The 17870-nt window shown below is 35.3% G+C and overlaps 2 protein-coding genes across 3 annotated transcripts; both read right to left on the bottom strand.

The window, feature by feature from the left end:
• Window positions 1-2178: 2178 nt before the first annotated feature.
• Window positions 2179-3054, bottom strand: LOC132062594 (uncharacterized). Its single transcript, XM_059455133.1, has 2 exons — window positions 2947-3054; window positions 2179-2790 (listed from the first exon to the last, which is right to left on the bottom strand). The coding sequence occupies exons 1-2, from the start codon at window positions 3025-3027 to the stop codon at window positions 2452-2454; spliced, it is 420 nt and encodes a 139-aa protein (XP_059311116.1). The 5' UTR covers window positions 3028-3054; the 3' UTR covers window positions 2179-2451.
• A 6097-nt stretch (window positions 3055-9151) lies between these two features.
• On the bottom strand, window positions 9152-15384 carry LOC132063789 (DEAD-box ATP-dependent RNA helicase 31-like). 2 transcript variants are annotated; one of them, XM_059456501.1, is made up of 11 exons: window positions 14507-15384; window positions 13994-14440; window positions 13227-13333; window positions 12772-12827; window positions 12148-12372; window positions 11161-11367; window positions 11004-11090; window positions 10822-10917; window positions 10428-10643; window positions 9747-9929; window positions 9152-9601 (listed from the first exon to the last, which is right to left on the bottom strand). In XM_059456501.1, the coding sequence occupies exons 1-11, from the start codon at window positions 15265-15267 to the stop codon at window positions 9374-9376; spliced, it is 2613 nt and encodes an 870-aa protein (XP_059312484.1). In that variant the 5' UTR covers window positions 15268-15384; the 3' UTR covers window positions 9152-9373. The 2 variants fall into 2 exon arrangements, with proteins under 2 accessions (XP_059312484.1, XP_059312483.1); XM_059456500.1 differs by having other exon boundaries at window positions 13994-15384.
• Window positions 15385-17870: the final 2486 nt, after the last annotated feature.

The following is a 17870-nucleotide window of genomic DNA, read 5'->3' as shown; positions in this document are numbered from 1 at the left end:
CCCGGCTGCTTAATACGAGTTGTAAACATACAGACGCTTGTCCATTTCAAAAAAAAAAAAATCAGCGATAAATGATGAATGAAACACTAATGATAAAATAATTAATTCATCAACAAAAATACCTGTCCTTGAATGAAAGGACTACCAATAACTAATGATTTTCTTCTTTTAAATTCATACACGTTGTCAACCGTATGACATGGGACATTGGCAATAAGCCTGTGGCCCTTAACATACTCACACAATACTTGCTCTTCATTGGCCACATTGGTCTAGGTTTCAACATTGTGATATACGTGGTGGACCACATCAATTTTCTGCTTGAATAGGCAATCAACAGTGGTGAACCTGTAATTGTTCCTTTTATCATACTTTCCTTTCTTCCGAAAGTAGTAGAAAATGATGTCAATGTGCTGAATTTGTCAAAAAATACATCAATTAGAGCACATTCTAATACATAAAACATTTTTTGTAAAAACGGTGAATTTCATTCCTGATAAAAATCACCTCGTCATTCCAAAGGTGACCATCCATTGATAAAAGGTAAAACCAGTTCTTATCATTGACAGTTGTGATGCCAAAATTGAAGTTGACTCCATGATCAAAAACTGCAATCTTTTTTTTGTAATGGTCTTCGTAATTCTTTCTGCGGCAACAAAATAAACAAATACATCAAGTTATTCACAAAAACCATGCGGAATCACTATATGTAATAATGGGATCAAAACATACTTGCTATCATGCCTCACAAGCAGACCATTACGAAGCTAATTACGATATTCATCAACAATCTGTACATTAAGTGAACCGGTAATGGGATCTTGCTGGAATGGATATTTTTTATCAAACACAGGAACATGATCCGTTCCCGAACTACTACCTGTGTATTTGGTCTTTAAACATTAACAATTGCATATTAAAAAACAAACAAGTAAATTAAAAACTTGAATAAATATATACCAAAATATCTCACAAACGGTGAAGACTTGTATTTACTGGGGCGTGTAGCTCGAGGGACCAATGGATGCAAAATGATTTCTTTCCCTGGGTTTGGCTCGGGTAATACTCATCAGGCAACAATCACTGAGACAAAGGCTGCGCGTTGCAAACTGCTGCCTGGGGTTCTTCTAAGACAGTCGAGCTGGTGTCTTCCCCAGTCTTTTCCTCTTGAACTTTATCATTACCCATTTCTAATTCTGCTATATTTGCTAGCACCTGTGCGATCACCTACTCAAAAAATACAAAAAGAAACGTTATTCAGGCACTTGTATGATACATATTAAAAAAGAAAAAATGGCTGAATCAGAATTTCGAACCTCGGTAATATTTGAATCATTAGAACATTTTTTCTCTTCCACAGTATTTTTCCCTGTTTGATCAGCCGGACGTTCAACCGAAGTCTTCGGTTCTCTTGAAAGATCACCTCCTTCCGCAATCTCTTCGGTTGAAGCTTTCACCGTATCGCCGCTCTCATTGCCACTACCAACTTGAATATCCGGTACAAGACCCCTTTCCTTAAAATTATTTAAAACGCAACCCAAAAGTATATAAAATACATGAATCAAGTAGATAAGAAAATAAGAAAAACACAGTAGCATTAAATTGAGAAAAAAATCTACTAAATACAACAAATACATTCAGAGGGTTTAATGCCACCATCATGCTGTCAAAATGTCAAAACTACTTGTTGAAGATTTCCAAAAGCAGTACACAAATACATAAGAAACAGTACACCATCATGCTGTCAAAAAACAGTACACAAATACATGACACTACTATTTTCATATCAATATCAAATACATAATTTATTAAAGTCCAGTAGACACCAAATTTGCATCATACCTAAATTATATTTTTTTAAAAAATATAACATACAAAATGAGTAAAAAATGGTAAATACATTTAAAAAAAAAATGTACCTCTGTTGAATGTACATCACCCGTATCAGTCTCCATGTGAATACCATCACCATGGTCCATGTAATCATCAGCTCCTTGATGTATGTTGCCATCAGGTAAAGGAACATGAGTTTCGCTGTCATCACCCTAAAATACAATGATGTATTTGTTAGATACATATGCTTCATACTTATACTGAAGGCAATCATTTCAATATGTATTTATTAATTTTTTTACCTTTTCTAAATTTTGATTCCCTTTGACATGTTCCAAAACCTTTTCGAAGTTTTCATCAATAACTTTGCGACGATCCTTGAGCTCAGTAAAAACATCCTTGAATTCAGCAAGCACCTAAATGGTAAAACAACAAATTCATTATAAATACTTATTTGTGGTAGTTAAATGAATATCAAAATAAAATAATAAAACTTACTTCCTGCTTAAATTGATTAAGTTCCTCCCTCAAACTTTTGACGTCATCTAATTTGCTGGTAGATACGTCGTCAATAGGAACATAGTGGGCACTTGGAGCAGCTTTTTCTTTTTCCTTTGATTAAACAGGCTTGTCTGCCACCGAAGCAAATTTTTTAGAGGATTGTCCAACTTTAGCATGGGTATCCGTTTTTGGGATTGGGGTTGGTGACTTCTGCACAAGCAATGGTGCCGTTGACATCTTCCTAGGCTTCTTGTGCGGTGGAGATTTTGATGCATCCTTCTTTTGAGTTTTTTTGGTAGCAGCAACATGGGGTGGTGTTGTGGAAAAATCCGCATATTCATCTTCCTCTTGGTGTATTTGAGGTGGTGGTGCAGATCTGTTGATCAGGTATGGACGCAGACCAAGCTTCTCAACCTCTAACATGGTCGGAACAATATCTTTAAAGTTAAGAATGTCCTGCAAATATATATATATATATATATATATATATATATATATTGTGAACTGTCAGTTTAGATCATCTTTGTATTTTACAAATACACAGCAAAATATAATAAACAAATACAAATGTAATACTAGTTGATAGGCATGTATTTAATGTAAGTATTTTACCTTAGATACACCGTCCTTAAACATGCCCGTCATCAAGTAGTTAACTGATGGCTTTGGGTTCACTGTTTTCCAGTTGAACATTCTTGGGATTCGGCTTCCAGTTTTAACCATTAATAACCTTTAAATTAGAGTCAACATTAGAGCAGCACTCGTATATCCACACTTGCATAGCAAAAGGAAAACCCCTTAGGCAGTAAAACTGCTTCGGCTTGTCCATCTTGTGGTGAATACTCTTAATCAAATCATCAAATGCTTCCTTACCCCATGTATATTCATTGTACTGTCCACTCTCCACCAAGTCAAAATGATGTCTTGGGACCGTGACGTTCCTTTTTTCACTTGAAAGTATGTAATTATGAATGAAATACAGGATCGCAATCTTTACAGCATCTTCATCTGCGTTATCACCAACACCCCAATCCTTGTCTTCAAAGCACTTATTTAAAGTCATCTTTAAAAAACTATTACCAGAACCACCGAAATATTCGTCCAACAGTCTGTTGCGACCCTCATCAAAAACAACTTCATCCCCATAACACTTCAAACCAGTAATTAAAGCAAAGTCAAAAAGACCGAATGTCAATTCCGTCCCATTAATATCGATAACAAACGCATCACTATTACTACGCTTCAACTCCCTAACCATAAAACACCTAAACAACTGACCCTGAACCTCAGTGTCAACTTGCATCTGCATATATTCTCCAAAAATAGTTTTGGAAAATAGCTTGAATTGTCTATCGGTAAGTTTCTCTTGCAACTCATCTTTAATGTTATGGTTCATTTATGAAGCATAACGTATCGGTTGAGTGTGGGGGCGTGGGGGGGGGGGGGGCGTTTAACCAGGAATTTGGAGGCCTGAAAGTTTGAATATAATGGCAACACATGAGAATCAAAAATATATAATCAAATACATATGTGTACTAAAATGCAGCAAACAAAATCCATAAAAAACATCAACTCAGTTGTACAACACATTTGAATCTAACTTTCTAATAAGTTCAAATACACATTTAGATGACACATACACATACCTATTTTTAAAAAAATACATAAATCTATGATTTATTCAAAAATACAACTCTGTGTGAAGTTATAAATACATGATACATATTACATAATCTTGTAACAAAAAACAGTTATTAAGATGTTTAGCTGACAATAGTTGAACAAATACACGTTTTATCTGACACATACACATACCTGCTTTTTGAAACATACATAAAACTGTGATTAATTAAAAAAATACACAAATGTGAGAAATTACAAATACATGATACGGAGTTGATAATTTGATAACAAATATGGTTATTAAAATGTTTGTCAAATATAAAACTCATTCAAATCAATACAAAATACATACGAATGCTACCCATCTATTAATGAACTGTTTTGATCAATAAATACATTCAAATATGCTTACAGATGCGGTCAAAATACATAAATCATTAACCGAATTTGGGCAACATGTCAAATATATATATATAATCAAAAAATACCTGCTTGTTCACGGTTAATTGTTGTTCTCTGGTATTTGTCTCTCCAACATTCTTCCCTTTGCTACTAGAAGCAACATCGGATGTTTTTCTCCTCTTTGTGGCAGTATCAGAATCAATTTTGTTCTCCAAATTAACAATTGAAGGATTTCTAATTCTGACAGGATCATAGATTTTCTTAGATCTCCTTTCAGCAACTAATTTCTCAGCTGAAGCTACATCAACATCATGTTGTTGATGAGAAATACCCAAATCAAAAAAAGGGGAATCTAAATTTTGAAGAGTATGGGGTATACCTCTCGTAACCCTACTAGATATACTTTCATCCGCTATTAATTGATGTTTTTCACTACTCAAATTGGGAAACCCTGAGCATTGAAAGTTAAAAGGCTTGAAAAAAGTCGAAAATATTGAATTAAAGTGACCAAAATACACAAAATGATGAAAACTTACACAAATACACCACCACCCGCAAAAATCTCGGCACAATGAATTGTGGTGGAATCGTGCTTGATGGTAATGGAAAGATTCTGAGGAGAAAAAAAAATGGCTAAAATTTATGAAAAGGGAGAGAAAAACGTAATGTATATTACGTGAGTTTCAAAATGGGGATTTGGATAGTGGTTTCCGTTATTTACGGTGTATTTGAGAACTGATAAATGCAAGTTACTGTTGTATCCATAATAGGTAATTTAGAAAAGTAATTAGCTATTATTATTAATTAAAATAAAGGGTAGTTATTAACATTAAATAGGTACTAAAAGTAGCTATAGCAAGTAAATTTTCCTTTATTTTATAGTCATGCATTCTTGGAGATTATGCACTCAAATATTCTGTTTACTGTGTTGGTGTTCATTTATCTATATAAAAGTAATCGTATTGGTGTTCACTTGTTACATTTTCTTATACCATAATTTTTTTTTTCCTGTGATGTTGCTCAGTCTTTCAGTCATTCAAGGAAACACTATATTAAATATTATGAATCAAAAGTTTAATAAAATATTACCAAATCAACACTATATTTGTGAATCAAACTTTACAAAATATTGTTACGTAATATATATATGTTTAAAGACATTTTGATTTACACTATAAACAACTATTTCCATGATACAATTACTTGACAAGGTGTTTTGACTCGGTAGACTCTATACAAGATGATACAATTTGACAAGTCTCAGAAACATTTCCTGTACTTCCTCTTATGATTTATGTCGTTACTATATCTATTCTTATTTTCCAAAGTATGGCTACTAACACTATGCACTTAGATATTGCAGCACGAATAGTAGTCCCTACCAGGGTCCTTTGCTTATGTGCTTTCCTGATATTCTGCACTTTGTTGCTATATGGTACTTAGACAGTCTTCATATAACAGGCTGAACCATCTCTCCCTCATATAGTTCCATCAAAATCACAGGTTGTACGATAACTTAGACGTTCTAATTGGCTGGAAGAATTTTCGAATCAGATTGAGCTCTTGTAATGGATTTGTAATCTGGCAGCAAGAGAAGGCTCAAGGAAGGGGGTATGAATTCTCGCTAGGAAATCAAACGCCTGACATTATTTCCTTTCTTAATATTCATCTGGTTTCTATGTCACGCTAATTGTTCCATGCATGTGAAGATTGTGAAGCCAATAATGACCAAATCAGGTTCCTCTGGTTTCTTACTCTCCGGCCAAGTAGCTTAGTTTGTTGCCTTATAATGCTGTTCACAGCCTTCAGATAATTGCTGGAGTCATGGTCCCTGAGAATTGTACCACCAGAACCATATGCTGTAGGGTCACTTAGAATTTCTAATGGGTGTGGAGAATTCAGAAAGGCCCTGAAAGCTCTCCTAGTAAATGCAAAATGGGTGCTGTCTAGGGTATAAAGGCCACTGCCTGGAGCAAGCAAAGGGTGAGGGGCAGATGACTTCTCATCAGGCTGGATGATGAATATTTTTCCCATTGGAGAGTATAACAGTTTCTGCAAGAATAAGCACATGTACCAAGGTGGGTTAGATTGTACACATCAACATGTTTGAAGTTTTACGGTTCATTGAGACTAATGCGTATAATTAAAGTTTTAAGTGATTAACTTCTCTACGTAATGAGTGCTTAAAAACACGATCGAGTCGTAAGTGTCTAATAGGAACAATTTCTCACGTGTTCAAGTGTTTTATCGAAACAAGCCGTGGTTCGTCTCTAAATGAAATTTAGAAACAAACCTAAATACTACTCCCTCTATCTCAATTTATGTAATACACTTACTTTCTTTTTTAGTCTGTCCCAAAAGAATGATACATTTCTATATTTAGAAATTATTAACTTAAAACTTCCCATCTTATCCTTAATGAAATGATTTAAAGCCGTACAAATATTTATGGCTTATTTTAGATCACAAGTTTCAAAAGTCTTCTTTTCTTTCCTAAACTCCATGCCTAGTCAAATTGGGACGGAGGGAGTACAATTTATGGTTAATATCTCGAATATATAGTTAATAACTTTCTGATATTTCTTAGGGGAGTTTATCGTCGCATTCGAAAATGGAAACGAGTATAGAGGTGGGCAATTATCGTGTGTGAGTTAGTTAGCATAGTGCATGGAATATATCAATATACAGCTGGCTAATGCTCTTAACTGATCATCACTGCTACATATACCTAGCTACCTATCTCATTTGAGCTTATCTTTTCCAAAAATCTGCCATGGATGCTCCATACAAACCCCCAAAATTAAAAATTAAATTTCCGGAATTTGATCTTGAAAACCTAAGGTGTTGGATAAGGCGATGCAACAGTTTCTTCATACTCTGTCATATCCCAGACCATCTTAAAATGTCCTATGTTTCACTTCACATTAAAGGCAAAGCTGAATATTGGTACCAATGTTACGTTTCAGACCAAATTACTTGGGACAAGTTCTGTGTTGACATTTGTAAACGATTTGGTGTTGAACCAATGGACGTAATGCACAAATTTAGAAGCATGGAACAGAGTGAAGATATGGGGGTTGAAGAATATGTAGAAAGGTTTGAGAAGGTTATGTGTGATATGGTTTCTGCTTATCCTCATTTAGAGGAGAAGTTCTATGTGTCGTGTTTTATTGCTGGATTAAAGACAGAAATTAAGCATTCTGTGAATATGCATAGTCCTATCACTCTTATTGATGCCTTTTACTTAGCTAATCTACAGGAAAAATACCTTACAGTTTTGTATAAAGAAGAAGAAGAAGAAGAAGAAGAAGAGGTTGAGGAAGATGAGGAGGAGGAAGACCACGGGCATCTACGCTTTACGGATTAAGGATTCTTGTCATTTTGTGATGAAAACTTACTAGCCCAGTATCGTTTATGATTGATTAAGATGAAAATTTTCCAGTAGTCGATTTCCAGGCTTGGTTAGCTTTACTTAGTTGTAATAGGTAATATGCCTTTTAAAATTTGTCTTAAATCAAATAGAGTATGATTGTTGTTGGACAACTAATTTTTCATTCATTTGGAATTGTGATTTTACCTTGCTCATGACATTTTTCGCTGCCGGTGTAGTTTGTATCTTTAATAAACAAGAAGGTAAACTATAAATATACAAGTTGTATATACCAGTACAGTTCTCAATCTAATAGTGAGTGATAATTGAGAGAGAGCACTGCCTCTCAAAAAAAAAAAAAAAAAAAACATGTAACTAAAACAGAGAGACAGACTGCTGCCTTTGTCTGCTGATACAATTCAACAACATTGAGTAGAAAGTTTAATTTATGCATTAGCACTTCACCTTTCGACTAAACTCTTGAGACGTTTTCTCTTTTAATTATCTGAAAGGAGTGTGGGTTTCTATAACTCGATCTGTGCTTCATATGGATGCAGTGTAGTTGACACAACTTTGAACAATGTAGGACAACTTAGTATAGCTTCTTGGTTGTTATGAGAAGAGCATTATGAACCTTTTGGGTGATCTAGTACTGTGAAGATGATGGAAGAGCTTCCAAAATCTTATCACTAGTTTTCAAGTAAGACTTCACTTACAGCTCACATCTCGAGACTTCGTAATAGTTATACATATGATATTCCCTCCCCTCTCACATTCCATATATAGAATCCTGTTTATTTTTATCCAATAAATGCTCGTGGTCATATTTCCTATATGCGTCAAACTGATTTGAGTTATTTAGACATTCCTTTTCAAGACAAAAGGAAAAAGAGAGGTTGCACTGGGAGGGTTTCTAAGTTTCATCCATATGTAGGCCTTTTCCAAAAATATACTTGCTATTTTAGATCCAATAGTTTGAATCCCTGTGAACAATTTCCAAAGAGAAACGTGGTGCCTACTGAATCAATTCTGAAGTTGGGCAATATTTGTTCTACCTTATATAAGAACACTCTGGAATTCTAGATGCTCCTTTAATTTTAATCAAGTGGTCGAATATCAACAATATTTACATCATTAACGGTGAAAACTGGCACCAACAGATATATATATTTTTTTTTTAAAAAAAAATGGGGGTAGGAGAAGGGATTACAAGATGGGGAGTGTTGCCTCACCAACATGTTGAAAGTTCAGGTAGTCAACCAAAACTGAGCTACTAAGATTTTCCCACCAACAGATATACATAGCATTAGTCTTAGTTTTTGGGCTTGAATTCACATTAGGAAAAGGTTGATAACAAAACTACAATTTAAAAATTGCTGCTATCTGAGAAATGCAGGCATTTGTAATTTCCGGGCTCTTAAATGAAGAGACAAAAATAATTTACTAGAAAGAGGAAAGGTCAATTTGCCTGTCAACGAAAAGGAACTCAAATTATGCTCAAGGCTTTCAATTCTTCCTAGTAACTAAATTACAAACAATTGTAAAAGCAGAGTAAGCTAAAAAAATAATTGTTGCATTGCAAGGCCTGCGCGTGTATATATACACTTCGTATGCATATATGAGAAGAAGCAACACTATCTCAACTTACTTGGAACGTAGTCCAGGAACATTTTTCAATCCCATTTTCCCGAGAACAAGCTTTGGAATTGCTGGAGGGTTGTCAAGCCCCATTGTCTGACTAAACTCGTTTGCAAGTTCAACAAGTCTGTACTTGTCCTTACCGATAGACCTGTTGGAATTATAGTAACCAAGCCATGCCTGGTATGCAGTTTCTTTGCTTTTCATATCTATATGGGCAAATGCACGTTCCACCTACGCAAAGCATATATGTTAGCTTAATGTTGCTATTACCAAAAATATGTTATTTAAAAAATAGAAAAAGAAAACAAAGGAATTCTCTTCAGATTATGACCCCTAGCTAGAACAAATCATGGCTCACACAAAAGTAAATACCAACCTTTTTCTTGGTCTCTGGATCAATCAGAGGTACAGGTGCCTTTGATATCGGCAAATCTTTAATTGTAGACAAGAAATATTCCTCCCATGGAGCCAACAATAAAATGCCTTGTCCTTCTTTTCCTTTCCGCCCGGTTCTACCTAGACGATGGATATACTGCTGTCTATCAGCTGGCACTCCGATCTACAAAAGAAAAGAGTTGACATGAGCCCACAGATGCATGATATACATTAGCAAGCATATGTAAAGACGATATATATAAAGCTTGATTTCTAAGAAATCAGTCTAGATGAACAGCTAAATAACTCTGGTAACAGAATACTTCCAACTGAACAATGAATGCATGACTTGGGGAATCTTAGTAGCTCAATTGGTTGGCTACCTAAACTTTCACCTTGTTGGTGAGAGGTCTGATTCCCCATCACCTTGTAATCCCCTCCCCTGTTTCCCCTACCCCCAATTTTAAAAATAAAAATAAAAAGGAATGCATGACTTAGCCTGTTGGATGATAGAAGACAAGATTAATTTCGTCAGAGGGAGGGTTTTGACACAACTTACATTTAAGAAACACATATCAGCCTAGGCTTGGTCTTGGTAGAGAAATTTAAACACTAGACTGCACCAAGGACATTTAATATTGTGCAGGTAACATCACATCTAACCCAAGTTGACAAGACATACCTGTACAACTAAGGAAACATCTGGATAATCTACTCCACGAGCAGAGACATCCGATGAAACTAGAATAAGACCTGTTGACTTGCGAAATTCATCTGAAACCCTTGTTCTATAGCTTTGTGGCTTACGAGAATGAATCTCCCGGACATTTAAGTTAAGTTCACCAAGAAGTTCAGCAACTAGTCTTGTCACCATTGCAGTTGTGCAAAATACAAGAACCTGCACTCAAGGATCAGAATCAAGATAGTTGGTGAAATCTGCAAGTGATTGTTATTTGAACTTCCAGTTCAAAAATAGCATATATGACAAGTAAGCTATGGTAGACCTACTTTTCCTTTTCCCCTCAAGAAACCCAGAAAAAAATATGCGATTCATACGTAATTTCCAAGTATAGTACCTTATAGTTAACATCATCAGCAATGTGCTCTTTTAATAGAGCATAAAGAAGTGAAAAATGTGTTTCTAGAGGAGAAACCAGATGCATCTGCTCAACCTGAAGATTTCACAAAGAACTAAAAAGTCAAGACAGATCCAACAAAGGTATTAATCCTAGAACTCCAAGAAATAACCGAGACCTACTTGTGCATGTGTCTCTTCACTGCCTTCCTCCACGGTATTGATAAATTCATGGTCTCTTTTCAAAGCAATATGGCAAATTTGACGGACCTGCAAAGGTAAAGGTAAATTCATTTCCATCTCTTTGTAATACTTACTCCACGAGAGTAAAATAAAATACCTCCGGTGGAACTGTTGCAGAAAAGAGAAGTGTTTGGCGCTGTTTTGGAATAGCAGAGATGATTTTCTCAATTTCTTTACGGAATCCCATATCCAATAAATGATCAGCTTCATCAAGAACCAACACTTGAACACCCATCAATCGAGTAGCAAATCCTGCTGTATTCTCTACGTGATCTCTAAGCCTCCCAGGTGTCGCCACAAGTATCTGAGTCGCGTATTGGAAAACATTAGTAACTATTTCCTTTTTGATAAGTGGACCTAGTAGTTATTTTTGGAAGTGCAAAGCAACCAAGACAATCTAATTTGTTATTAATTGATCATTAGTAGAACACTGACTTGCATTGGAAGGAGAGGGGCAATCATGACTATAAGTTGAAAAATTATTTATTTTCAATCATAGGATGCACTGAGATTGTTCAAAAATAGGTCTTTCACACAGCCATCTGTATCTTCTCAAAGACTTGCCTGCCACATTATCCCGTAGAAAGTTATTAAGCATGCTTCACTCAGTCTGAAGGATGCATACAAAGGATGAATAAGACTTAAGCTAAGAGGTACTATATTAAGTTTGCTTTGTGAGATCTTAAGGAATCACAAGTAGAGGAGCACTTCTAATATTCATCATGCAGGGCCTAACTTTCCCTTAATGTAACTCCATGCCTGCAATGTTACATCCAATCATATCATTATTGTTGTGGATATATTGTAGTTGTACTAGATTCTGCCATTCTGGTATGCGACAGTTAAACGTAAAACAAAACCTCCTTTTCTGAGTCATCAAAAACTAAAGCTCGCCAAAGATTTTACTAACGTTTCAGAATTTTCATCTAAGTGAATTCTTCTTCTCAGCTAGAGAGCTGTTACTTCATTTATCACAAGAGCCATGTATATATTTATAATGCAGGAACTTTATAATGAATAAGTGTACAATAATAATTACTCCGCCTGACATGACCTCTGTTACCCTTCTCAGAAAAATAATTACCTGACATGGATTTGCTTGCATCCTTTTCTGCTCAAGTGCAAGCCGTGTTCCCCCTATAACAACTTGAACCCCAATTGAAGGGTGATATTTTAACAAGGTGTTGGCCTCAGCAGCTGCTTGAGTTGCAAGCTCCCGGGTAGGGCATATCACAAGCACCAGAACTGGTGGCCTCTTTTGATCACGAGTGTTGGGGGGTGATTTTACCACAACTTCAATTGAAGGAAGCTGAAATCAAATTATTAGAATGGTTCAGGCTAACGTGATCTCAGAGATGCCAGTCCTTTCTCAGACAAATTTAAAATGACTATGCAAACTTTATACCAATTTTTGGAGAATCTTTAACATGATTAATTTAACAGAGTTGATATTTTAATAATTAAAAAGCACTAGGTTTACAGAATCCATTTCGAAGCCACAACTCAATCAGCCCTCTTCCAAGAAATGAGGGAAGTAGGAATGTTCAATTACACAAGTCACCAAGGAAGTTACTCCAACAGAACACCAATGATAACTGGTGACATTATTGAGTATAAATCCATTTGTTACATGAGGATTGTGTGCGACAGTTTTTTTAAATTCAGATATCAATAGATACTCTCTGATGGAAAAGATTCAGTGTTTTACCAAAAATGCTACAGTTTTCCCAGTTCCAGTCTTTGCCTTGGCCAGAACGTCCTTTCCTACCAAATACAATTGAATACAACAGGCACTGTCATCATTAACACATATAATAGTGAATAAGACAAAAAATCTTTGCAACAGACAAGGCTGGGATAGCACTCTAACACATAATATGTTTCTGCATGTACTTTTAGACTGGTTGAAGTAACACAACTGGACTTATCATTTTTTTTTTTGATTAAGCACCAGGTGTCCGAGTCTCTTTGAGCCCCGACTAATCCCGGGGGTGCACAGGCCCTCGGCAAGGAGTTTCCCGCAAGTGCACCACGGGTAATTCAGGGTTTCCCCAGTCCGCAACTGGACTTATCATTTACAAAGCCATCAACCACTATATACTAACTGATGAATGAAATCTCAACCCTCTATGCTTCAAGCTTCGAAACAGTGTAAAAGCTCACCTTTCAGAATAACGGGAAGGGTTGCCTCCTGCACTACGGTCATCGTTTTGTATCCAGCATCTTTAACTCCTTTCAGAGACAAGGGAGAGAGTGGAAACTGATCAAACCTGCAGGAAAAATGATACAAATATTATCTGATAGAATAAAGATATTTAAATTGCTGGACGAAATTTAATCTTCCTTCAGGTTATTTAGAGCATCAACAGAAATATTTCATTATAACTGCCTTGATAATTAGAAGTTCTATAGAAGGTCCATCTAAAACTGGACAAGTTACCACATTCTTGGGCAAAACTCCTCTCTATGTGTAGAGCCAACAAAAGATCCACTCTCAACTAATTGATGAGGTATCATTCATGCAATCAACCCCGCCATCTAAATTTCTTTATCAGTCCCCTTCTGTTATGTTTTCCTACAGAATGATTAAGCATATACAGTGTCTCTCTTCTTCCCATAATATTTGATCATGATAACTAATCCACTAAATTTTCCCGGACTATCTCTTTCTATCTTCATTTAACACATACCCTAATAACGACAATCACATATCTAAATCCTAAGTGACTCAGAAGTACTGAATAACAATAACCACCAAAATCCACATTGCTTTTCTAGCAAAAGATTCAGAAACCTTTGGCTCACATATGCAAGTGTCATTGTTTATTCATTATTTTAATAGCATGCTTCTAACAGCTCCAGACAGCTATTCAAAAACATTCTAACAATCAGTATACTGCATGATATATAGTCATGATTTTATAAATTACCCGGTTTCCGTGAGGTGGGAATCACTTTTTCCAGATGAACTCGGGCGTGATGCCCTTGGACTATCCTCCTTTTCCAAAGATATCACTTTTTCATCCTTAACCTCATCGTCTTCATCAGATTCTTCACTTTCTTCCTCACTATCAATCAAATTCCGAAACCCCTTATAACCATTCTCCTCTTCCTCATCCTCACTTTCATTCTCATCATTTGTATCATCTTCATCCAACAACATCGAACTCCCTCGCCCCATACCCGTTCCTTCTTTCCTCCCTAACCTACTACTACCACCTTGTGCTCCCATTTCTCTACCATATCCACTACCAACCCTGCCATTACCCCTCCTACTCTCACTCGGACTCGCTATTTCACTTCCAAACCTTCCCCCTTTCCTCGGAAAGGACTCCATCCTATCTCGGCTTCCACCTCTCCCTACATCACTTCCAAACCTTCCTCCCCGCGATGAGGACTCCATCCTATCTCGGCCTCCACCTCTCCCTCCATCACTTCCAAACCTTCCTCCCCTCGAGGACGACTCCATCCGATCCCGACCTCCACTTCCTCTACCCTCACTACCAAATCTTCCTCCCCTCGTTGACGACTCCTTCCGATCCCGACCTCCACTTCCTCTACCCTCACTTCCAAACCTTCCTCCACCCCTCGTTGACGACTCCATTCGATCTCGACCGCCACTTCTTCCACCCCTATCATTTCCAAACCTCCCTCCACCCCTCAAATTCGAGTGCATTCCACCTCGTCCTCCACCTCTACCACCCCCGAATTCACTTCCAAACCTCCCTCCATTCCTCGAATTCGACTGCATTCCACCTCGTCCTCCACTTCTCCTATCAGGCCCACTAAAATCATCATCATCATCATCATCTCTACTTCTCTTATTACCAAATTTACCCCTACCCCTTTCTTCATTATCATCACTATCACTATACACCTGAGTTTTCTTAAACGAAGAATCTGACCTCAACCCACTAACCCAATCACTAAGTTCAGCTTCATCTTCAATCAAGCTCTTGGAAACGGGACCCGAACCCGACCCGGGTCTACCGGATCGGGTCGAGAACTTACGAAGCTCTTGTTGACCCGGAGCGGGTAAAATCGGAAACCCAATTGACCTGTACTTGAGCTTGTGTGGGAACATTCTTGAAAAAACGGGTACTGTTTTAGGCTTTAAGGTTGAACTGCATTTCATAGTGGGGAAATGAGTAAATGGGATTGTTGAATTGAAGAGACGAAGCTGTGGTAATAGCTTGACAGGCATGGAAAAATGGAGATAAATATAAAGGGCGAAGAAATTAGGGTTTTGAAGAAGAGGAATTGAGAGGATAGGGTTTTTAGGGTTTAAGCCCCTCTTTTGGAGGGTTTAAGGGTAACAGTGAGAGGGAGATATTTGTATGTCAGATTACGACGACGTTTGGTGACTCTGAATGTGAAACTACAAGGATAAATTACAAGTACTTTGGTTTGGCAACTGGTTAGAATAATGCAGGTATTTATATTTATATTTATACTTTTATAGAAACATGAGTTTGGAGGAGGATAGTCGTCCGTCCTCCAACTCAGGTAAAAAAATAAGTAATACATAAAAAAAAATCATGGATCCCATATTAAAAAATCAAATAATATTCATGTAATTCCTAAAGTATCCTTATTAAGTCAATAATGGTGGATTCAATGCCACATGCGTATCAACCCATTAGTGGGAAGAAATGAAATTATTGTACAGCAAAAATGTGGACCCCATATTATTGCTTTTCTTCAAAAAGTTAAATAGACAAACCATATAATTTCCTTTCTTCTTTTATATTAGACTGAGATCTAATCTAGATATTTAACTGTTATATTTGCTCTTCCGTCATGTCATTTATTTATTATATTTACTAAAATAAATATACTAAAATATTTATATTTTAAAATAAGATAGAATTTAATTACTTTTTCATTTTTATTCTTACTCTAATAAATGTGAAAAGAGATTAATGTCGTAAAAGAAAAAATAATATTAAATGGAGATCAAATAATAAATAAGGTAAATTAGTCAAATTCTAATTCTAATTGACGTTTCCTTAAAAAAACATGCAAAAGATAACACGACAAGTAAAATGAGCTAAACCAAGAATATTTACCTAAAACTAAAAAATAGTAGTTCTTCGTTTAAATAGAAAATTAAATTTCTACTTTATTTCATTTTAAACATGTAAAATTAATTTAATAATTTGAACTAATGTAAATTTGATTTAATTTTAGAATTATTCAAATCAAAATTTGATAAAAAATAATAAGTATTGTTTAGGTCCAATCTACATACATTAACAATAGAATATTTTACACCTTTAAATTAATCAATTAAAATTCAAGTTATCAATCGATATTTAAATATTCTTTATTGTTTTGTCTCAAAGAGGAGAAAATAGTTTCCTTTTAAATAAGTCTTCCCTTTTAAAAAGTAATAATAAATTTTTGCAAACTTTGTATTCGTAGCAAACATTAATATAATAAAGTTTTGGATACGAAGCACAAACCACAGTGTTATATTAATCGTGTTTTGAACATACAACTTATTAGTAATATAAGTAAAAATATTCAAGCGGATTTTTATTTAAAAAGCTGACAAAATAATGAATAAAATAATTGCAATTTGAGAAATTATATAACCAATTAACATTAATAAGAATAAATTTTGAAATAAAAGAAAAATATATTGGTCAAAAAATTAATTAGATGTGTAACTATATAACATAAACTTTAGTAGAATTTAAATTAAATTTTAAAGAAAATACATTTATGATGTGAGACTACACGATAATATTTTCACTAAATTGATATAAATGATAAAAGTACTTATTAACAATATATCATTGTAATTATGAAAGAAGAACAAAGCAAACATTGTATCATGCTAACAACTTTTACGTTATCTCGAGATAAATTACGCATTTGAATTATGCGCTAAACTTTCTAAATTTTATTTGTGAATGGTAAATAAGAAATGATTGATCTTCAGGAGAATAATGTATAATGATTCACGGTTGTTGTATAAAATACAATTTAACCTAAGAAGCAAATATATATCTTTGCAAACCTAATAAATTTATAGCATTAAGCGATAGTAAAAAACAGATAGAATGTTAGATTCTTAGTGCTTTACAACTTAAGAAATGAATGTTCTCATAATTAAAAAATAATAAGTTATGTTACATTATTAAATTATACTACTAAAGTTTTGATTAGGACCAGTAGAATGTAAAGATTTCAACGGAACAAAAACTTTGAGAGGAAATGAAACCAAATAATTTCCTGTACGTACTTCTTCGAACGAAAATGTTGTCATACTAATATTATGTTTGGCGTTAGCTCATATTAGACCTATTAGGCCGGTGCGAAGCACGGGCATCAACATCTAGGTAATAATATATGTATAAGTTAATTTTATGTAGGGTATATGTATAAGTTAATACGTGTATATGTTTTATTTTAGTTACTCTCAATCTTCTTATTTCTATAGATGGAAAAAACTATGAAGCATCATTCATTTATTAAAGAATTATGAGGGTCACCAATATTAATTAAGGAATTTGACACATAATTTGTGCAAGAACTATTAGGCGAGCCCCGAGCGTTGGGCGTTAGGCATGTTTATAGCGTACAATCGGGCGTTTAGAGCGTAAGACTCACAGAACTAAGCCCCACATGTGAGCCTCGAAGCGTTTAGCCAATACCCCGCCTCGGGGTCCCAAAACTGCCTTTAAACACTGATCCAAACACTCGTTCATTTTCTACACAAATTGTGTCAACTAATTTGGAGTCCATGCTTTAAACGAAATACTAGTTGAATTTGTCTTTCGCCCTTGCGTGACAAGTTAG

This window comes from Lycium ferocissimum, chromosome 7 (assembly GCF_029784015.1).
Source record: "Lycium ferocissimum isolate CSIRO_LF1 chromosome 7, AGI_CSIRO_Lferr_CH_V1, whole genome shotgun sequence".
Classification (NCBI taxonomy): Eukaryota; Viridiplantae; Streptophyta; class Magnoliopsida; order Solanales; family Solanaceae; genus Lycium; species Lycium ferocissimum.
The sequence above is the reverse complement of the archived record's forward strand: the minus strand, read 5'-3'. Positions and strand labels throughout refer to the sequence as shown.

What these genes read in the sequence shown, in the direction of transcription:
- LOC132062594 (XM_059455133.1), bottom strand. Translation starts at nt 3,027, where the DNA reads ATGTTCAACTGGAAAACAGTGAACCCAAAGCCATCAGTTAACTACTTG. An exon ending in TTAAGGACGGTGTATCTAAG is followed by an intron (nt 2,791 to 2,946) that starts GTAAAATACTTA and finishes ATATATTTGCAG; the next exon opens with GACATTCTTAACTTTAAAGA.
- LOC132063789 (XM_059456500.1), bottom strand. Translation starts at nt 15,267, where the DNA reads ATGCCTGTCAAGCTATTACCACAGCTTCGTCTCTTCAATTCAACAATC. An exon ending in CCTTCCCGTTATTCTGAAAG is followed by an intron (nt 12,828 to 13,226) that starts GTGAGCTTTTAC and finishes TGTATTTGGTAG; the next exon opens with GAAAGGACGTTCTGGCCAAG. An exon ending in CTGATGATGTTAACTATAAG is followed by an intron (nt 10,644 to 10,821) that starts GTACTATACTTG and finishes CCTTGAGTGCAG; the next exon opens with GTTCTTGTATTTTGCACAAC.